The sequence below is a fragment of the Petaurus breviceps genome, unplaced genomic scaffold, assembly GCF_028583685.1.
Source record: "Petaurus breviceps papuanus isolate PSGF00001 unplaced genomic scaffold, PetGlider_PUasm1.0 80, whole genome shotgun sequence".
NCBI classification, from domain to species: domain Eukaryota; kingdom Metazoa; phylum Chordata; class Mammalia; order Diprotodontia; family Petauridae; genus Petaurus; species Petaurus breviceps.
In genome coordinates this window covers 21,580,551-21,604,175 of record NW_027186540.1, presented here as the reverse complement: position 1 = coordinate 21,604,175, position 23,625 = coordinate 21,580,551, and the positions used below count along the sequence as shown (strand labels likewise).

The 23,625-nt window shown below is 37.0% G+C and overlaps 1 protein-coding gene across 1 annotated transcript in view; it reads left to right on the top strand.

Annotated features, from left to right (window-relative positions):
• The window catches only part of LOC138175957 (prestin-like), a 46,738-nt gene that overhangs the window by 12,807 nt on the left and 10,306 nt on the right, over positions 1–23,625 (top strand). Inside the window, exons 6-13 of the mRNA XM_069106583.1 lie at positions 7,701–7,853; positions 10,496–10,578; positions 12,575–12,722; positions 13,882–13,995; positions 14,748–14,825; positions 15,056–15,151; positions 16,654–16,760; positions 22,657–22,726. Coding sequence (XP_068962684.1) covers positions 7,701–7,853; positions 10,496–10,578; positions 12,575–12,722; positions 13,882–13,995; positions 14,748–14,825; positions 15,056–15,151; positions 16,654–16,760; positions 22,657–22,726 — 849 coding nt within the window. The remainder of the gene's footprint in view (positions 1–7,700; positions 7,854–10,495; positions 10,579–12,574; positions 12,723–13,881; positions 13,996–14,747; positions 14,826–15,055; positions 15,152–16,653; positions 16,761–22,656; positions 22,727–23,625) is intronic.

Sequence of the window (23,625 nt, the reverse complement as noted above, 5' to 3'; positions counted from 1 at the left end):
TCGATGACTCATAAGAGAGAATGGAGAGATTGAGGCTGATGCCTTAGGGTAGCTCTGCCCCGCTCATATCTAATTCACTCACTAGTCAAGACATCACCTTCATGATGCTATTGGTCCTCTTTGATGAACAACAAATGAGCAGAAAATATGATTTCTTTGACAATAAGAGAAAACGAATCTAAGGAACATTCTTCTTAAACCACAGATTTCATCATTTTATTCCCTTACCCAAAACCCTTCAGTGACTTCTCTTTGCCTACAGGATGAAATCCAAACTCCTTGGCCTTGCATTCAAGCTTCCCTGCAGTCTGACTCTACCTTCCTTTCCAAGTTTAAGTTCAATTACTCTCTTTCATGGTCATCACCCTCCAGGACAGACAGGTAGGGTGAGCCAGTCATGTTCCCGACACTCTTAAGGAAACATTCTTGCCTTTAACACCTGTGTGTATACACATTCTTCTCCCCTAGAATGCCTTCCATCTATCCTTCAAGGTCCTGCTCAAGTCACATATTATCATGAAGCTTTTGCTGAACCATCCCAAACTACAGAAAGAAGCAGGCTCTCATTCTATTGACTTCCTACATCATTAGTCTAAGCCACTCATTTGGCACTTAGCCTTACTAACTTTGTATTGTTAGCAATCTATGCATACAAATTTCTTCTCTCGCTGACCAGATTAGAAACTCCATGAAGAATTGTATCCCTCATAGCCCTTTTTGAAGTTACATAAATGAAAGGGTCTTAGTAAGTTTTTAGTAATTAAATGGCTCTGAGTAAAGCTGTAGAAACCATCGTTCTATGCAACTACAACTTCTTTTAATTACTGGTTATGTATTTCATCCTTGAATTTAAAAAAAAAATCTCTGTCATGAAGCTGTCACATTATGACTTTAGTTCTACAGATAACCACTCCCAATTGCATTTATTCACCTCTCAGAAGGATACAGACTGAAAGTTGGGGATGTTGCTGTCCAGTCCTGAAATGAAGCCATGAGTTGAGGAATTGAGATAACAGGATAGCAAACCTGCCACCCTGGGCGATATTCCAGAAGTGCAGAGCACAACAGATTTCCGACGGCAAAACCTATGCAAAAGCTTCTTCTATCTCTAGGAGGAGAAGGGGAGGAGTTAGCATGAGGCAGTGTGTGAAATGAATATTTCTCTCTTATATTTAGTAACTAAGTATTGTATTAGAACCAAGAGGTTTTCCCCTTTTCTACCTCCTCCTCCAGAAACCATCCAGTATGGGAAATATCTCTTAGAGATTTACCCAGATCAAGATGGATTGAAACAGTGAAAGAAATTGTGTTGGGGCTAATGGGTGTATTCCTGCTCATTGTATCTGCTCTGACAGGTCCAGGGAAAGATTAAGTCTCCCTATTATAAAGATAGATGACATGGAAATTGATGTCTCTGACCAAGATTTGAGTGACCTAAATCAAGGATCGCAAGACCTTCATCTTGATACAACCCACATCTCTCACTGTGTTAACCAAACTGAGTTAAACTCAGGAAGAGCATATGAAATGTAACCTCACTGCCACCAGGGATCTTTGGTCTGAGAGAGACAGCCAAATGGCCATCCTTTTATTAGTAACATACTGGCCTTATTAATAAAATGATTAAATTACCCAGAAACTATGTCTCTCAAAGTCACAGCAACCAGGCCTGGTCATGAGACCCCAGTGGCCCTTGGCAATCCAGGCAAGGAAAACCATTTCATTTATGCAATGAAACCCATCAGAAAGGGGCAAGGACATTAAAAGCAGAGATCCAACTTAAGCAAGGTTCCTTTACTACGTAAAATCTCTGGGTGGGGGAACTTAGAGTGTGGTTCAGCTCAACCTAATCAAGAGTAAACATGTTAAGGGTAGGAATGTAAATAGGTTGCTGAAATTCTGACACTAGGATCATTCTAGGAGTGGTGAGTAACATTTGGTATTAACTATTTTCTGTTACTTCCTTAGCTGGAGGTTGCCTGGATAATGTGTTATGTAAGGCTGATATTGGACAGCTAGGTGGCACAGTGGAGAGACTGACCAGGCATGGTGTCAGAAAGATTTATCTTCCTGAGTTCAAATCCAGCCTCAGACACTTTATTAGCTGTGTGACCCTGGGCAAGTCACTAAACTCTTTGTCAGTTTCCTCATCTGTAAATGAACTGGAGAAGAAAATGGCAAACCACTTTAGTAGAAATTTGCCAAGAAAAACTCTGCCAAGAAAAACTCCAACTTGGGTCATAGAGATTTGGATGCAATTGAACAAGAAAATGTTAATGTAAGGGGTGGCTAGGTGGCACAGTAAATAGAGCACTGACCCTGGAGTCAGGAGGCCCTGAGTTCAAATCCAGCCTCAGACACTTAACACAAAAAACTAGCCATATGACCTTGGGCAAGTCACTTAACCCCAATTGCCCTACCTTCCTCCCTCCAAAAAGAAAAAAAAAAGAAAATGTTGATATTTAGTAAATCCCTGCTCAGGAAATCATAAACTTATAACCAAGAATTTCCCATATCTTTTTAGATTATAAATAGATTTCATTAAAACAACACATTATTATTTGACATTTTTTTAAACTTAACATTGAATATTATTGCAGCCAATTATATTTTATTAGTAGCAATTTACATTTAAATTAGTTCAATATATAAAATATCATCAAAGTTTTACATTCATTTCCTTTAAGTTCTCATGAAAATTCTTTGTTCATTCATTCTTATTTATCCTCTTACATGGTTCTAGTTGGTACATTTCCTTTTATTGTTTTTTTTTATTTTGTTTTGTTTAAGCTTTGCATTATTTCACCACCTTATAGCTGGACTATTGGAATAGCCAACTGGTTGGTCTGCCTGCCACAAGTCTATCTTCTTTCCATTCTATCCTCCATTCCTTAACCAAAGTGATCTTCCAAAAGCACAGGCCTGACCATGTCACCATCTTATTCAATAAACTCCAGAGGATCACGATCATCTTGAGGAAAATTACAGTCTTCTGTCATTCAAAGCCCTTCGTAACATACCAACTCCCCACCACCATCTTTTCCTATCATCTTAGACCTTAGTTTCTTCACCTATGTACTCTGATCTAATGACACTGGCCTCCTTGCTGTCCCTCAAAAAAGATAAGTCATCTCCTGACTCCAGACATTTTTACTAGCTGTACCTGGAATACCATCCTTGGTCATTCCCACCTCCTGTTTTTTCTGGCTCCCTTCCCTCAGTTGATCATTTCCTATTAATCCTTGTTTGTAGATGATTGCTTGCATGTTGTCTTCCTTACTAAATTGTGACCTCTTTGAGGGCAGGGACTATCTTTTGCCTTACTTTGTATCCGCAGCACAGAACTTGGCACATAGGTGCTTAATAAATGTTTTTTGAGGGGCAGCTAGGCGGCACGGTGAATAGAGCACTGTCCCTAGACTCAGGAGGACCTGAGTTCAAATCCAATCTCAGACACTTAATACTTACTAGCTATGTGACCTTGGTTGGTCGAGTCACTTATCCCCAGTTGCCCTACCTTCCTCCCTCCAAAAAGCAAAAAAAAAAAAAAAGTTTATTGAGTGAGTGACTAAAGTACTTTGCAGATTCCTTTGTGTTTTATAATACTTAACCATGGTTTCTTTAACCATTTATTACCTTATCCATATTGTAGCGATTTCATATAATAATGCTACTATGAAAACATTTTAACAGAGAGACCTAGGTGGTTCAGTGAATAGAGCACCGGCCCTGGAGTCAGGAGGACCTGAGTTCAAAAAACGGCTTCAGACACTCAGACACAAAAACTAGTCATGTGACCTTGGGCAAGTCAATTAACCCCAATTGCCCTCAAAAAAAAAAAGGCAAAAAAAAGCAGAGAGACTTCTTTTTTGTTGTTTTAGATAACACTTTCAGAGCATATTTCCAACAATGGAATTGTTGCCTCAAAGGGTAGAATTATTTTTGTAACTTTTCCTATGCATTTCCAGTTTGTTCTCAAAAATGGTTCTATAGTTTGCCAGGCAGCAGCAATTCTTGCAGTAATTAATGAAGTGCCTGTTTTTCTACAACTCCACTAGCATTGACTTCATTGCCTTTAATTATTTCTGCCAATTTTATAGATACAGATATGACCTCAAAGTTGTTTTTATTTGTATTTCTGATTATTAGTGATGGTGAGCACATTTTCAAGTGATTATTAACAGTCTATTACTTTTCCTTTTGAAAATTGTTAATATTGTTGGGTCATTTATCCGTTGTGCTGTAGGAATCACAATTTCTTATATATTTTAGATGAGAATAAAATAGCAAATATTAAGGAAGCTAACAATACTTTTAGAATATGCTGTTAAGACAAATAAACTCCAGAATATAATCAGCTGCCTTTTTTTCCACTAACTTGTCATTATTCTCATTCTTAACTTTTTTGCTATTTTTCCCTGTATTCAAGATCTTAGAGATTTTAGACTTCTTTCTCTCATTTTTGTAATTTTGATATCCAGGCTTCATACTCAGCTCTCTAAATCTGGGAGCTTTATGTGATGTTAGAGTTCCAGTGACTTCTTTCTCAGCTGCCAAATATGAATATGACTTCTTTTCCAGTCTCTATATTTCTGTTAACTATTCTTTTTTATGTTTTTCTTAATCGAATCATCAATACATCAGAAACATCTCAAGATGCAAAGAACCAAAAGCAAACTTCTGCCATATAAAGTAGATATATATAATGTACATTGTATACATATCATACATATCAATCCATCATTAAACATTTATTAAGTGCCTTCTATGTGCCAGGCCCTGTGCTAAGGGCTGGGAATATAAAAAGAGGCAAAAGACCAACCTGCCCTCAAGGAGCTCATGATTGACTGGAGGATATAACAAACAACTATGTACAGGATAAGTAGGAAATAATTAAAAGAGGAAAGGCACTAAAATTAAGAGAGTTCTGGAAAGGCTTGCTGTAAAAGATGGAAGTTTAGTTGGGATTTAAAAGAAACCAAGGAAATCATTAGGTAGGGTTAAAAAGAGACATTGCTCCAGACATAGGGGACATTCAAAGAAAAATCCCAGAGCCTAGAGATGGATTGTCTTGTTCGAGGAACATCAAGACCAGTGTCACCGAATCATAATACGTGGTGGGAATGAGGTGTAAAAAGACTGAAAGTGTAGAAGGGGGCTAGGTCAAGAAGGGCTTTGCATGTCATAAAGAGGATATTATATTTGATCCTAGAGGTAATAGGGAGCCACTGGAGTTTATTACATAGGGGAGTGACATGGTCAGATCTGCACTTTAGGAAAATCACTTTGGTGGATATGGATGGAGGATGGATTGGAGTGGGGAGAAGCTTGAGGTAGGCAGAGCCACTATCAGGCTATTGTAGTAATCCAGGCATAAGGTGATAAGGCTGGCACCAGAGACATGACAATGTCAGAGGAGAGAAGGGGGTGTATGTTTGAAAAATGTTGAAAAAGTAAAATATATAATTTTGGGCAACAAATTGAATAAAAAGGGATATGCTTATACATGTAATGTCTAAAAGCACTTTATATAGAAGAAGTTTGGTTGGTTATATGCATGTATACTGTATATTAAGCATAGACATATGTATCTGCACATATGTATATATTTTATAGTTTTATGTAAAATATATACATATGTATATTTCTCCAGGTAATAAATGATATATTTTTTATCCCTTCTATACCTACCCACACTTCCCTCTCTGTAACTCTTAAAATTATTTATTGATGTTATTTTTCTTCTCTATCAATAATTCCCTGCCTTGTGCCTAGCTTCCTTTATAATAAATACATATAGTGGAACAAAACAAATCAAGCTACTGACCATGTGTAAGCTTGCATGTATCCACCATCTCTCTACCAAAAGGTAAAAGATATGTTTCATTATCAGTATTTTGAGGTCATTGTTTTAGTCAGAATTCTGAGGTTTTTCAAACTTGTTTCATTTTACATTAGTATAATCATCATGCAAATAATTTTTCTGGTTCTGCTCACCTTATTCTGCATCAGCAAGTATTTTCCATATTTCTCTGAATTTGTCATATTTCTGAAGGTCCAACAAATTTCTGTAGCATTCATAGACCACATTTTTCCCCAGCAATTCTGCCCTTGGTAGGCTCTTATTTTATATCTAAGGTTTTTTGTTTGTTTTGTTTTTTGCTTTTTGGAGGGCAATTGGGGTTAAGTGATTTGCCTAAGGTCACATGGCTAGTATTTTTTTTGTTAAGTGTCTGAGGCCAGATTTGAACTCAGGTCCAGCTGACTCCAAGGCCGATGCTCTACTCACTGCTCTACCTAGCCACCCCTACGGTTTTTTTTTTTTAACAAAGCAAAAAAGTACTTTTATAAAAATTTTTTACATTGAAGTCCTTTTGCTCTGTCTGTGACCTCCTTGGGGTGTATGCGCCTAATACTAGGGTCTCTTGGTCAAAGAGTACATATGATCTAATTACTTTTTTAGTATGATTCCAAATTGTTTTCCATAATTCATCATCCTTCTGCAACCCAATAATTAATATTTTCATTTTTTCTCGTCTTTACCAAGCTGATGGGTATGAAATGAAACCTCAATGGTAGATTTGCATTTCTCTTGTTTTAATGACTCAAAGCATTTTATGTGGTTTTTGATAGTTTGAAATTCTTTATTTAAGAATTCTTTTTTCACATATTTTTCCACTTACCTATTGGGGAATGTCTTTTAATATTATATATTGTATACATTCTTCATATAAATTTATATAACTTGGTCATTAGATCCCTTTATCAAAGACATTTTTGTGAAAATTTTTTTCCCAAATTGTTTCCATTTAATTCCAATTTGTTTTGTCCATGCAGAAGCCTTCCAATTCTGTGTACATCCTCTGTTTCTTAACACTAGAGACTCAACCCTAAGGACAACTCATTTTCTACTGCCTTTGAGGACATTACACTGCCTAAGTGTTCTACTGTTTCTTTGAGCAATGGATTAAGCAACTTTGTAAGATAAGCTAAACATTGTAAAGACACTTCCCAACAGTGCAATGTGATGATTGTGAGATTTGCAGGATGTTAATCAATAGGTAGAATGATGTCCTTTTCTTATGTCATAAAAATTTTCCAACAATTAGAACTGTTTACTTATTGAATTGATCATCCTGAGGTATGGAATTCCTTGTCACTGTAAGTATTCAAACAGAAGCTATCAGGCATGTGCTGGTAAATATTTAACAATTGGATCTCGGGGAGAGAGACAGGAGGGGTAAGTACACACAACATATTTTTAAGTGTAACCTACATTATTAACATTTTCTCCATCACTTTATTTGGTCTAGACAATCAATAGTACAGTAAATCAAATCTTGATTTGTAGCACTTGTGATTTTCTGAGGTATAAATGTTCAAACTGAACATTTAACATTGGTTCCCAAAAGCTAGTTTGAGCTATCTCAAATGACAATATGACACCGCTACCCAAGAACATTGTAAAAGGGAATCCAAAACTAGAGAGAAATTTGAACTGAATGAACTCAAATTCATCCATCCAAACTATAAGGTTTTTGGTTCTATGTGATAGTCTAAGGATGCCCTTCATCCTGAGAATTCATATCAACATGTTTTGGTTTATATTTCTGAATTATTTCAGTGGCAGAATTTGTGGCTACTGAATTGTTACCCTTATGTGAACTTTTTCTTGATGGTAAACATTCAATGTCTTACAGAGTACTCTTGCTGTGATAGCAAATGTCAAAAAACTCAACATATGTTCCCTCGTCGTTGGGTTGATGTGTTTTGCTTTGCTGCTGGGTGGCAAGGAGTTTAATGAAAGATTTAAAAACAAATTGCCTGCACCTATTCCTTTAGAAATTGTCGCAGTAAGTCAACTTTCTATTCAAAATAAATTTTTGTTGGTATCTTTTGTTTTCACATTACATAAATTTCCCCTTCTATCCCTCCTGCTCCTTCTCAGAGTCATCCCTGATAAATCACAAAGAATTTTTTAAAGACGGTGAAGAGAAAAAAAAAGCAGCAAAACCTATTAATACATTTTTTAAAATAGCAATATCTGCAATGTTGCACACCTGTATACCCTCAACCACCTCTTCAAAGGAGTAGGAGGAGGTGTTCTCTCTTATCTTTTCTTTGAGGTCAAACTTGTTTTGTACTTTTGCAACCCTCACTTTTGTTTGTTTCATGGTGTGATTTTGCTTTCCAGTTGTATTATTGTGGTCATTATGTATATTGTTTCTCAAGCTCTGATTATTTCATTTTATATCAGGTCACAGAAGTCTTTCCATGCTTCTCTGTATTCATCATACCTGTCATTTCTTACAGCACAATAATATTCCATTATAATCATATACCAGGATTCATCTAGCCATTATCCAATCAATGGGCATCTGCTTTGTTTCCATTAATTTGCTACCATAAAAAGTGCTGCTATAAATGTTTTGGTGTCTTTAGCTTTAACAATGACCTCCTTAAAGTATATGCCTGGCAGTGGATTCTATGGGTATGGATATTTCAGCTGCTTTGTTCTTAATAATTCCATATTGCTCTCCAAAAAGGTTGTACTAATTCACAGCTTCACCAACAGTACTTTTAAAAAAAAAAAAGTTAAATGTAAATACTAAAAATTAAGTGCACAATAAGAAAAAAAGGAAATTTAATAAACTTAAATACTAAATAAGAAAAAAAAAGCATTGTCACATGCACAGCAGAACATTAGAGAGGATTCACAACAGTGCTTTAATATACCCATATTACAACACCTTCTACACTGCCTATTCTCATCTTTTGTCACCTTTGTCCAATTTTTTACCAAATTTTCTGGGTGTGTTTTTTAATGAATGTATTGTGTTAATGATTTGGAACATTCTTTTATATGGTTGTTAATAGTTTGTAATCCTTTGGGAATTGTGTGTTCATATCCTTTGACCACTTATCTCTTTGGGAATGGCTTTTGGTCCTATATATCTTGGATACCAAATCCTTATCTGAAAAAATCTGTTTTTTCAAATTTTTCCCATTCAATTAAATATTTGGGTTTATTTTTTATGCATTTTGTTTTTATATTAAAAAGTCATTTTCTGATATATCCCTTCACCACATTGAATCTTCCCTTATAACAATAGAAAAATGCTTAAACAAAACCAACTGACTACAGAGACTACATGTAACAATATACACAATATCCTGTGCCTCTTATAAGAATAGAGATATGTTTCATGATCTTTTCTCGGAAACTTAAGATTAGTCATTAAAGCTGATCAGAGTTTAGCTGATTTCTGCTGTTTTGATTTACATCCTTGCATATATTGTTTTCTTGGTTCTGCTTACTTCATTCTGCATTATTTTACTTGTCAGCAAGCTAGTTTTAAAAGAAATGGCCGTGCTCAATATATTTGACTCCACTTGTCCTGCACTCATATTTAAAATTTTTCATAGAAGTCACCAAGCATCAATGACTATTTTGTCTTGATGTAGGATATTTGTCAGCTTCTTGCTTTTTCTTTTATTTTCTGTCTTGTCCCTCACCAAACACTCAACATTCAGCAATTCTATCTTAAAAACAGTGTTCTGTTATAGAAAATACAAATGTGAGTTGGCATTAGGACAAGACTTAAGCAAAATGGTGGCCTGGATCAAGAATGTTTTAAGTACCCACAGAATTCTACTTCCAACCCTGCCTCTATGACTGGAGGTGGAGAAAAGATGGGTATAGTCTACTGATGTGAAGACTTCTAATAGCATCCCTCTTTCACTCAGTCCTTTTCCCTAATATCTAGTGTTAGGTGAGAAATGGGATTCAAGAGTCTATGGACAGGAAACTGTAGCACTGAAGGGCTCCTTCTTCCCACATTCTGGTGAGAGTGAGCCCTCCTCCTGTGCTGCAGGTCACTGATTTTCATGGCTGGTACCTACAGTTCCCTGGTTAGAGTTTCTCTTCATTCACTTCACATGGTACCTTGTTCTGAAAAAGAACTGGCTCAGGGAGAGTAACCCTCTCACCTTACTTTGTGTATATTCTGGTTTTCCTTTTATCTCTGAGGTTTATAGTAGAATGTAAGTACCTCAAAAGCAGAGACTGAAATTGTCTTTGTATCTTCAGCTGCTAGCACAGTGCCTGGCACATGTAAGCATTTTAAATCAATTATGCTTGCTTCTCTTTGCTTGATTACTTGTTTACTCAATTGATTTAATGGACTCAAGCAGCCACACACCATAACATGGAATGAGAATTTTTTTTAAAAGACTGCTATTGTATGTAAAAAACAGTAAATTGAGTAGAAAAATTAGAATTTTACATATATTATATATTATATATAATTATATATTATACTATATAACATATAATTATATATTATATTATATATAGGCTTAGCTATATTTATTCTTTTAAGAGTAAGTATTATGAATGAGAATAGAATTGGTCAGATACAAGTTTTGGGGGTTTGTTTTTGTAGCTCTGTGTTTTTTAACTTTGAAGGTAAACTTGAATTTGTTCCATTTTTAGGTGATAATAGGAACTGGCATTTCAGCAGGATTTAATTTAGAAGAATCATACAAAGTGGATGTTGTTGGATCACTCCCACTGGGGTAGGGAGTATACATTTTTATTTTGAGCTGTAATGATCAGTGAAAGTATTGTAAACCTATTCTATTGCCTACTAATATACACTTACAACATAGTTACAGATTCTTTCCTATGTTTTAAATAGCTTGATGTGAATATAGTACATATTCACTTAAGGGGAAATTCTAGAACTTGTTTTGATCATTTCGTGATTTTTAGATCTATGTAATTCCCTAAGATCATCTATTGTCTTTTATCTGCCACTTTTCTACACATTTGGTACCTTATTTCCTCCTCATTTCCTACACAGAGCACATTATTCTATTGTATTTTTTTTCTTCTGAGAAAAAAATCTCTGAAATATAGAATAGTACATCTGCCTTGCTGTTAAATTCCACTGTTCGCTGAGCATCTGGCAATCTCATTCATCCCCAACTGCTTGACGCCATACAAAGATATCCTGAAGTATATGGGATACAGAAATGATGTTTTTGTTGCCCAAATTCTTACTCGTGGTCAGTCCCCAAACCTCTGATTACAATGGTCTTAATATCTCTGACCCAGACACACTTGAAAAGACCCATAAAATGTTAGCAAGGATTCAGCTATCACTGACTTAATGGCAGTCATCATCACTCCAGTCTTTAGCGTCCAGAGTTCCCTAGAAATTGCACAGTTTGCAACCCAGCTTGGCACAAAAGACTTCCCCAGAGACATATACATCACAAAAACATAGACACAGACACTCGGGGAAAGCCAAACAGGAACAAAAAATCCCCTGACCCCTTCCTGCAAAATCTTGGTGCTCTGCCACAAAGAGAGCTCACCTAACTCTCTCTCTCTTTTTTCTTTCCTCCCAATCACCTTCACAACTGTAGTATAATATGCCAACTTCCTGGGAGCCGGGTCAGAGAAAGACTGATGTCCTTCTTAGGACCCTAGCCAGCAGTTGTCTTCCTACTCACATATACATCAAATACCCCGTTGTGGTAGCTTTCATTTTCTACCACGAGTGGCATGTTATCTACTTTGGAATGACAAAAACCTCTAAATTCGCATTTCTAATATCACTGGATTTTGCATAGAACTTCTTTTCCACACTTAGTAAGGAATATCCATCCTTCTTTTTGCAAAACTAGATTAACAGTGTACTTCAAGTTGAAAATTTCATTTGTGTGATATGGAAATATTCATGGGTTAATTGAAAGATACTGCTGTTAATTTTAAAAACTAGTTTACAGTTTAATATGTATTTAGAGCATAGGCTCATGGTGTCTAAATGACCACCAAATTCTGAATTAAGTTTTCAGAGTTTCTTATATACTCATTAGTTACATCAGCAAGAAGAATATAATCGGTATTTTACAGCACCAAAAAGAAAGGTAAACATTTACATTTCAAAGGTAAATTTGTGAATTTTATAGCAAGCAAATGAAGAGGGAAAAGATTTACATATCAAAGACAATAAAAAAGAAAAATTTATATCAAGTCAATTTGTAAATCGATTAACAATTGTTAGGAAATCTACTCTAGAATTTACAACTAGCCAACGTTGATCATAAGAACATAAAGTTAATAAAACTGAGCCAGAAATTCTTTCATTCCTAACCAGCTAATCACTTGGGTTAAATTTTTAGAGGTCTCAGCTAAATTCTATGCTAAAAGAAAAGACTTCAACAGGTTATATGATTTTCTTTAACAATAAATAAAATGTTTTCTTTAACAATAAAATGACTGTACAAGATGCAAGAGAAAAGAGATTAAAATCCTTGTGACTAGGGGCGGCCAGGTGGCTCAGCGAGTAAGAGCACCGGCTCCAGTGTTGGAATGACCTGGATCAAATCCGGGCTCAGATACTCAGCACCACACCCAGAAATCACTGGCCGTGTAACCTTGATCAAGTTACTTAACCCCGATTGCTTTAAAAAAAAAAAAATCCTTATGACTAGTGCTACTCTCTGTTCAGAGGGCTTCCTCCTTCGTTATCACATCCGTATTAAAGTAAATTCCCCTTTTCAGGTTATTAGCTCCAGCTACCCCAGATTCCAGCCTCTTTCATCTTGTCTACGTTGATGCTATTGCCATTGCCATTGTTGGATTTTCAGTGACCATCTCGATGGCCAAAATCTTTGCAGTTAAACATGGCTACCAGGTTGATGGGAATCAGGTAAAATGATAGCATTTCTGTAGAACTGTTCATTAAAATGCAATGAGATATTTCATTGGTTTTAACTACAAAGCCAGATGGACTTTTAAAATATTTTGATTCAAAGATTCGGATAGAAAAGCAGTCTTTCTTGCTTTCCTCCCCTAAATAATGTTTAACAATCATCAGCATATATTTAGGTAATACTGGAATTTATATTCTACTTCTAGCTTTAATCACATATGTGAATTAGTTGTTACTAATAACCTCATTTATTATAATAATATGTTATATGATTATATTATATCTATATTATATTATATATAACTATAATATAATATATTATAATAACCTCATCACATTGGACTCCAAAGCATAGATTTAGGTAGACACATGTAGGGACAGCATTAGGAAAGTGGAATGACTAGGGTAGTATCCACTGCATGTGATGCCCTTCTTTATCTTGAAAGCTTGAAAAATACATTCAAACTATGGCAGAATTTCCTCCAGGGGTCACCAGCTGTCATGGATTGAAGGGGCTATTCCCAAAACTTTTAAAATTTCTGCCAGGGAGGTCACACTTTATTCATATTGACTTCTGTAGTGTTTGATTTTTAGCTATTCACTCATCCTGTGGTTCTCTCGTTTTCTTAACTTTTTGAGTATCAGAGCTACTGTTAATGTATTTGCCTCTTACATGAAAAGGAAGATCAATTAAGGGCAACTGGTATTAATACAGATATTGCAGCATACTATGTTCTCGATAAAAATATTCAGATGTGTGCAAGTTACAGCTATTAAAATAGTGATTATAAATGTGAGCCTTAAAAAGGGATTCCTCCGGCCACCCAAAGGCCATTACTTTGGAATACAGTCATTGTGGCACCTGATGGAATTTAGGTGAACGTAGCAATTTTGTATACATTTACTAAAATAGAGAATTGTGTGGGGACTCTTCTGCAAGAATTAACTTCATTTGGGAATGGGGCAAAAGGGTGATATCTGCCTCTAACACAGGAGTAAAAACTCGTGCTGCTTTTCATCCCCCCCCCCAAGACTGTGCTAAACAACTACAATAGCTGAGCAGAGAGATAAGATAGAGGTTTATTGACCAGGCTAACATATTTGTTTTTTCGAATAACTGCTTAGGTTTTCTTTGTCTTGTTTTCATATGAAAAAGGAACTCATTGCCCTAGGCATATGCAATACCATCGGCTCGCTCTTCCAAACTTTCTCCATTTCATGTTCCTTGTCTCGGAGTCTTGTTCAAGAGAGTACCGGAGGAAACACTCAGGTGTGTATGCAGATGGACTTTAGGGAGACGTGACTGGGGTGGCAGTTATGCATTTTAACCTCTCAGTTCTCTCCTGAGCCCCAGAAAAGCTACTCTGCATGCAGAGCCAATAATGGGCGCTCCCTGGAGTTGGACATCTCTAATCAGCCTTTTGGGGAGAAGGGATTTAGGGAGTTTACAATGACTCATACAGTTCTGCAGAGGAAGATGTAATTAGCTAAACTGAACTGAACTGCAGAAAGCTAGCTCTGTAGAGAGGAGCTACTGCCCTCAACTAAATTAGATGTTTGTACAATACTCTGATTCTAGCACCTGTGCACCCAAAACTTCAGACGTGGGAAACTGTCATGTGCTGTGATGAAAACTTATCCCTGCAGGCAGTGACTAAATATGGGAGGGATGTCAGCAGCTCTAACACCCATCCAAACTATCCCAACCTCTCATGTGTCTCCAGGCCAGCACCGGACATCTCATGAGGATGGCCTTTCAGCTCCCCGTCACCCACTTCGGGCAAGGGTATTTGAAATGGTCAGGGTATTCGAGCATTTTATATGTAACCAGGACCCATTAAGAGCAACTGAAAATTTTAGACAGGGGGAGGGGGCAATGGGGCTAGGTGATGGTTTGGGTGGCTTCTGAATCCATACTCATTTCATATCTTTACCAGTCATTTTCAAGGTATCAGACAAGTGAGACCCCACCTAGTAGCCTGTTTTTCTAGAAATCCCTTCAGTGCATTTTGTCTTATTCAGCTTGCAGGTTGCTTAGCCTCTTTATTGATTCTGTTGGTTATATTGGCCATTGGCTTTCTCTTCGAATCATTGCCCCAGGTATGTATCTTGGGTTGGGCTGGGAGTTTTGTGCATGTGCAGGAAGTTTGCTGTTGGAATGCAGCCCCAGCCTTCCAAGCCTAGATTAGCCGACTCAAAATCTCTTAGCACTCTGTGGGAAATGAGATGGAAATGGGAAAGGGGGGTGAACAGCATGAAGGAAAAGTGATGATTCCAAAGCCATGCACCCTGGACATCACAAAAGGGGAATGCATGGTTCTGTGTTTTAGGCCGTGCTGTCAGCCATCGTGATTGTGAACTTGAAAGGAATGTTTATGCAGTTCTCAGATCTCCCCTTTTTCTGGAGGACCAGCAAAATAGAACTGGTAAGTGGATATAGACAAATCCATCTTAGAAAATCTACCCTGCAGCTAAGTGTGATATTGGCATATTAAAAACATTTTAACCCAATAAAAACCAGCTACATATATAAAACTGTTGGACAGATATCTGCTCATCCAGATCCTCAAGGTGGAGCTCAGAAGTAGCAACTGGTTCTCAACAGTCTCAGAATAATAATAATTATTGAACAGAAAATGCCAATACTTTCCAATCTGTAAAGATTGTGACTTAAAGATGACTTACACAAAATCTGTTTGCTACAATTATCTGCATTAAATTCTGAATCAAACAGAAGATACTTGTATTTGCTCCAAGCAAAATGATGTATGCTCAATTATTTTCTTCTAATTGTGGTTTCCTGACAATTTATTAATTTGAAATTTTCTCTAAAAGAATTATTACTTTCGGTTACCCAGTCATGTCCTATAACATATACAATCTTCCTTTGCCTTTTGAAGTGGTATATCTTTCGTTTGATTGCAAACATGGTTTGTACTTAAACACTTCTGGTATGTTTATTAGCTTAAGATCATAGGACTAGAGCTAGAGGAAACCTCAGAGGCCTCTAATCTAAACCTCTCATTTTACAGTTAAGGAGCCTCTTCTTTTGCCGTTAAGGCCCTAAGAGGCAACGTGACTTGCCCTTGTCACAAAGCTAGTGAGCATCAGAGGGAGGAACCTAACTCGGGTCCACAGACTCCAGATCCTTCCACTGTTCCACATTGCCTCCTACATTCTACAGAGATTAGAACTGGAAGAACAGTAGCAGAATTTGTTTCATAAACTGGTTTTTAATACAGTTACACTGTTTCACCTTTGAAACATTCCAAAAGCTTCTATTAATATTTCACACAGAACCACATCATTTGACCTTTTTTTCTCCTATGATCCCTTTGAAATTGATCTATAAAACCTCCATCTCAGACTCTTAAATGAGTATGTTCACTGAATGTATTAATGAATTTTAAGTAAGATGTATTATTCTTCAGAACACTAACTTTTTTTTCATATAATCTCCCTAGAAGAGAGAAGTTACCATAGGTGTGTCAGGGGCTCTGTGTGTGTGTGTATGCTCAAGAAATATTATTGCCTAACAGAAGAAAAATATTTCATGGTCATTCTGAATCTACCTGCGTGCTATTTGAAAATTCTCCCTAAAACACCTATGTGAAGGCCCAGAAGAAAAATCTCCTTCCTTAGAAAGTACATATGCTACATTATTCAGTGTGTGCCCATCTATGATGAGACTTTCTAAAATACCATACCATATTTTCAAACTTATATTTCTAGAAAAAAATGTTAAATGATTGTTAAGTGAGTATATAATAGAGGTAACTAGGGAATATTGAGAAAAGTAACTGAAAGAATTATGAATGTGCTTTCTAGGTAGGGATGTTAAATTATCTGATCATCTTTCTATTGGTTACTTTTTTTTATAATTATCAGGTTTTTTTAACTAATACAAGGCTTTCTTGTTTTGGTTTAGACTATTTGGCTTACCACTTTTGTTTCCTCCCTGTTCCTTGGATTGGACTATGGTCTAATTACTGCAGTGATAATTGCTCTGATGACAGTTATTTACAGAACACAAAGGTGAGTTGGGTAGTGGGTCTATGTGTGGATGTTGTTATACTATATTTATAGTTAAAACTTTGATCTTATATTGTAGTCTAAATATGGAGTGAAATCAGAGCCCTTTGATTATTTTCATTCAGTTTGAACAAAAAGCAGAAATGGGGTGGGGTATATATGTGTGTGTTAACATGTACGTATATATGTATACATATATGCACACACATATACACATATGTGTGTTATGTGTGTGTTTATTTATGGAGTAAGAAGGTGAGAAAAGTAAGGAAAGACTTGTTAGAATTCAGATTAGTTCAATAAATAGTTGAGTACCTGTTATATGCTAGATACTACGCTAAGCTCTTCAGGGAGTACAAAATGGGCAAGATACAATATCTGCCCTCAAGCAGGTTATAATTTAATAGGAATTTATCTATTAGAGGTGGTAAAACAAGTACATGCATAGCTAGAATATGAGCAAATAGTATTAATTGTCATAAGAATAGTACAAAGATCTACAGGGGCTCAAATAATTCAAATAATTATGAGAAAGTTTTATGCAGGAGGCTAAGCCCTGTAGAATAGGAGACTGCAGATAGAGAGGAATCAGAGGAGGACATTCCAGGCAAGATGGAGAGTATGAGCAAAGGTTTGGAACTAGTAAAGTGATCGTGTTTGTGAAACAGTGAGCAGTATAGTTTAGCTGAAACATAGGTACGTGAAGGGAAATTAAAGATGAAGCTGGAAACATAGGTTAAAGTAAGAATATCAAAAACATTTAAAACCAGGATGAGAAATAAAATTTAGACTTTATTTGCTAAACAACAGCGACCTCTTAACAATTTATTGTTGTTTCACAGAAGGAGTACATAATCATTATTGAGCCTGAGGGAGCCTAATGTACCAGATATAGCTAAGGTAGATCAGATAGAGGAAGGAAGGAGGGAAGGAAGGAAGGGAAAGAGGAAAGAATGAAGGAAAGCATAGAGGAAGGAAGGGAGGGAGGGAAGAAGGAGGGAATACAGGAAGTAGTAAAAGAGGGAAAGAGGGAGGAAATAGACATTTATTAAGCACCTACTACTGTGCTAAGTAAGTTACAAATATTGTCTCATTTGATCTCACATGTTTGTGAAACAGTGAGCAGTATGGTTTAGCTGAAACATAGGTATGCGGAGGGAAGTTAAAGATGAAGCTGAGGGCGGGTAGGTGGTGCAGTGAATAGAGCACTGGCCTTGGAGTCAGGAGGACCTGAGTTCAAATTCAGCCTCAGACACTTGACACACTTACTAGCCGTGTGACTTTGGGCAAGTCATTTAACCCCAATTGCCCTTCAAAAAGCAAGAAAAAAAGAGATGAAGCTGAAAACCTAGGGGTTGTAAATCCCCCCTTAAGGGATGTAAATGTTATTGTTATCCCTGTTTTCAGTTGAGGAAACTGAGGCAGAGGTTAAGTGACTTACCCAGGGTCACACAGCTAGTAAGTGTTAAATGTCTGATTTCGGATTTGAACTCAGATCCTCCAGACTCTAGGGCTGATGCTCTATCCACTGCACCTCAGTGGATATTAGCAATTTCAAGAAAAGAAAGTGTGCATTTAGTGAGGCTTTGCTAAAGAAATTACCTTTGTTAGACCATATGTCCCAATATTTGGTTTGGAAAATAATGCTTACCTCTTAGTAGCCTTTTGCAGTAGATGCAAATTATGAGGAAGGGAATGTCAGCAATAGGATGAATGTGAGACATGGTGGGAGAGAATTTGTCAGATTAATGAGAGAAGTCGAGGGCGATTCTGGGGTAAAAATCTCAGCCTAAGTTACATGGAGAATGAGAGGACCATCAATAGAAGAAATGGGGGTGACAGTATATTTAGAGGGAAGATGATAAGATTAATTTGAACACGCTAAGTTCAGATTTCTGACAAAAGCAGCTGAAAACAGGAAGTTGGCAATGAGAGAGAGTTCAGTTTTGGAGATAAAGACTTGGAAGTCATCCCCATATAGAGAACAGAAGTAGTGAAGGTAAAGTTTGGAGTGCCCAAAACAAAACAAATTAAAAAAAAAAAAAGCCTCATTCTTCCAGAAACAATATCTAAGAGGTGGGGAAGCTACAGCCTTTTATTAAGGAGATTTGTTCTGGGAAGTTTGAATTCAGTCCAAGCGCTGCATTTGAGGACCTAGAGGGCCACATGTGGCCTCAAGGCCACAGGTTTCCTGCCCCTGCCAGTCTATCTCATACCATCTTCACTTTCCTTCTGTTCTTTCATCATATCAAAAGATCCTAGTTAAGAACAAAATAGCAGTCATCATTAGCAAGCTATTTGTAGTCCTAGAATTTACTGATTTAGTCTTTACTTAGACACTAATTCTTACCATTTGCTTTGATCATTCTAATTTCTAATACTCATGATGTAAAAATTGATGATCTTTACCAAGTACTTCCAGGTCTTTGTTTACCACACCCGCAAACTTTCTCCTTTAATCTGTACTTCTTGACAATAGTCTTTCTCTCTGAAGTTCAGTCATTTATAGCTATGTCTTTGTAGTGATGCATGGATTAACTCACATATTATCCATAAGAATTTCATTGATAAATTCATTCATTCAACTGAAAGCTCTCTCTCTCTCTCTCTGTGTCTCTCTCTCTGTCTCTCTCTTTCTTTCTCTCTCTCTCTCCCTTTTCCTTCATCTTTCTCCGTCCCTTCCTCTCTCCTCAAATACACTAAGAATTCTTTATCTGAATGTCTTCTTTGCCTCAATTATATGCTGCCTTGTATCATGTGTGAAGTACTGGTACAGCTGAATCACTGAATGATTTCAAGTAAATTCATAATAATCACCTACTCAGTTGAAAGTTCCATGAGGACAGGGACTATATCGTGTCTTAATACCTTAACTCAGAGTTAAAAGCCATTCCAGAGTATATCCACAGTTCCATTTTAACTTCTCAAGAAATATTTATATACTGTGTTCTTCATGCTGAGCAAGATACCAAAAAAAAAATATAATAACCATTCCTGCCTTTCAGGAGCATATAATCTCCTTGGGGAGACAAAACATAAACAAAGTTAAATAATAATGCAATGTAAAATAATTTTCCCAGCACACAATTCTGATGATATAACCCTGCTCAGATACTTTCAATGGCTCCATATGGCCTGTGGAGTAAAAGACAAAGCCCTCACCTTGGCATTTGTCTCCCTAACAGTCTGGTTCCAACCTACTCATTCAACATCTCTTTATACCACACCTCTTTGATGAGTCTGTTATCTCAACTGTCCTGCTGGCTTTCCTCTTAACTCAGCCTACACTTGTCTGTCTCTTGGCATTCATACAAAGTATGTCCCATGTCTGGAATTCATTGCCTCCACATCTCCACCTTTTGAAATCCATTTCTTTCTTCAAGGCCCAGCTTGAAACTTCTTCATGAACCTTTTCTTCAACCTCACCCCCATCCTTTCACTCCTGAAAGTGTTATCCTTCCCTTTGTGTTTTCTTATAGCACGTTTCTGGATCACACCTTCACCTGTATCATTCTATACCTTGTATCATACTTTGTGTGTAGTTGTGCATGTGTGTGTGTGTCTGTGTGTGTGTGTGCACAAGTGTGAGGACAGTATTACTGGACTGCAGAGTGTGTATGTGGAGGGGGGAATGGAATGTGGCAGAGTAAAGAAAGGTAGAATGTGACCAGGTTATGAAGGATTTTGAATGCCAAACAAAGGATTTTACATTTGATTCTAGAAGTGATAGGGAGCCCCTGGAGTTTATTGAATGGAGTAGGGGGATGACATGGTCAAACCTTTGATTTAAGGAGATCGGTTTGTCAGCTGAGGAGAGTGGGGAGAGATTCAAGGCAGGGAAACCAACCAGAAAGCTATTGCTGGACTACTTTTCAGGTGTGAGGTGGTGAGGAGCCTACACAGTGATGCTATCAGCATCAGAGGAAAGAAGGAGAATTTTGTGAGAGATGGTATGAAGCTAGAATCTATGGTACTTGGTGACTTAGTTACATGACTGGAAGCATAGTGGTACCATTTAGAGAAATAAGAAAGTTAGGAAGAGGAGACAGTGGATTCAGTTCAGGATGTCTCCTTTAAAGGATAAATAGAATCCAGCTAGAGATACCCTCGGGTGAGTTGATGATTCAGGGCTGGTACTGGAGTCAGCCCTGAAGCTGACAGTTTGGAGAGTTGGGTCTCACTGATTTCAGGTCCAGGGCTCCATCTACCCAGCTGCCTCTGGGATGAGATAAAGAGGAGGAAGTAGCAAATATTATTGAGTTTCAGCCCCTCCTCACTTGTCTTCCTCCTGCTATGAGTTTTTACTTCTCTTTCCAGATCTATTACCAGAGACTTTGTGACTCAATACTCAGGATTCTTTATGCCGTTTCTCCCTGTGTTGGAAATGAAAAAGACACTGACCTTTTAAATCCATATGATTTGGCAGGAATGGAAGGGAATTCTTAAGGGAATAATATCCCTTTCTCTTGACATTTTTCATCCCTCATTCCTTTGCTCCCTCAAGCCAGATCCTAATTTTTTTTTTGCATTTCAATTAATATGTTTTTTCAAATAGTTCTTCAGCATCTAGCATTCAGCCTAGAGATAGACTAATTTATGAAAAGGGTTAGGAGTTTCAAAATCTAAAAATTCCAAGTTATAACTTTTTAAAAATACATTTAAACAGATTTTAAGAAGATTTTTAAGAAGAACTTTCCCCACATTCTTAACTGATGTTTTTGGTTTTTTTCCTGTGGAACCTTGTTTGAAGGGAGGCCTAACTAGACCGTGAAGTATAGATACAATTTTGGCTAGATGGAGAGATGAGAAATGATTCAAAGTAGGAGGAAGAGCATGAGAAAAAACTTGGAATGAAAAATGAACGGAGGTCTTCACAAGACAGTAAAGCTGGCACAGTCAGAGGAGGGGAGTATTCCTATTGGGCAAAAGTGGGAGAAAAAATGGTATGGCTAGGGTGAAGCCAGGTTATGCCAAGTTTAGAGTTTCTCCTTGGAGCAGTAGGTAAGGGATAGAGGTGGTTTTTTGGCAAAGAAGTATCATAAGTGTGTTTTGCAAGGTTAATTCAGTGTTAAGTTCATTAAAGTGTCAATATATAGGATGAATTAGAGGGAAACTGAGACTTAAAGGAGAGAGGTCTTTCCTCTGCCAAGAGGATTCTCTCTCCTCCATATAAGCGGTAGAGCAGGAAGGCAGAACGGAGGCCTTAAATCTTTTTTTATGTCATAGACCCATTTAGTACTATTGTGAAGTCTGTGGATCCCTGAATAGTAGCTTTAAAGGCATAAAAAAAATTCATGGGATTACAAAGGAAAACAATTATATTAAAGTACTGTCATCAAAAAAATTTTTTTTTTAAGACAGGTCTACAGATCCCAGGTTTTGAAAATTTGGCCTAAGACACAGAGTGAAGACTAGGGAATCAGGAGAACTAGAGTTATACTCTGGTCAAATCTGACCTCCACATGATTGTACACTTCTCTCTGCCTAATATTTCTCCTGTCTTTGAAGTGTCTGTTTCCCATTCTTGGGGAGATTGTAAGCCAGATCATTGTGTTAGTGAGCCAGAAAATGCATTGTGTTTTGGATGTTCTATAAAAAGATCAGACGGAGCTTGGTGTAGCAGATAGACATTTGGCATCTGGATGACCTGGATTTGGGTCCTCCCTCTAAGTCATTTGAACTCTGAAGTAAGTTACTAACAAGTTACAGATTGCATTGGCAAAGGGGTTTTCCATACATTGAATATTCCCTAAACCAGCTTTAGACCCAAAAAAGGCAGAAAAAAAACCAGTAATTATCAGATATTGCTGGGTTTGATGACACTGTGATCCATATGTATAAAAACTATTTCTTTTTCTTCACTATGATGATATTGTAATATGCTTTCTCTTTTTTCCAGTCCAACCTACACAGTTCTCGGTCAGCTTCCCAACACGGATGTATATATTGATATAGATGCATATGAAGAGGTAGGAGCTTCTTCTACACCTTTCCTTCAGTACACCCTCCACTGGTGTAGATCACAACTCCTTGAAGTCTTCATGGATGGTCCTTTTGAGTTGACTTGACCAAAATACGGTTCATCACCTGGTGGCCAACCTTATGGTGATGGGACCCTATAAACTTAGTGAAGCTGGTCTTACAGAGGATAGACACACTGTGCATTGTGAAGCCTGGCCTCAAAGCCTTAAGTACTTTGCCAGAACTAAGACTTGCCAGAACTTTTACTCTGCTAAATTTCAAGGAACCCAAGATATCACTTCCACACCACACTGAGGCATCAGATAAGGGCTTGAGTGAAAGCTAACATTTTAAATTATTAATAATAGATTTATAATAATATATTTAAATTTTAAGATGTACAGAGCACATTTCCTACAGCAAACTTAAAAAGCAAATAAACTAAACCGTGCAGTTATTATTTTCTCTATGTTACAGACAAGAAAACTGAATTGTAAACAGGTTGTGACTCATACATAATCATACATACATGCACAAATACACACACATAATTAGTAAGTTGGTAAGGCATAAAAGCCAGAATTCATACCTAGCCCACCAAGTTCAGAAGTCTTTTCACTACACCATGAAGCTTACATAGTCCCTACCCATAGCACTGCCAATAATGAATTTTATTATTTTTACTTAGTTCTGTTAATTTTGTAGATAGTGATACCTTAAAGTTTCTTTTACATTTTCATTTCTTTAATTGCCAGAGTTAGATTTCCCCATATGATCTGAGAGTGTAAACTGTTCGTGTCCTTTCACCAATGCTTTCACATTGTGCTATTAAGTTATCCTTAACTATTTATACAGTGATCTAATAATATATTGGAATGTAATTGGGTTTTGTGAATGTATATCCTTT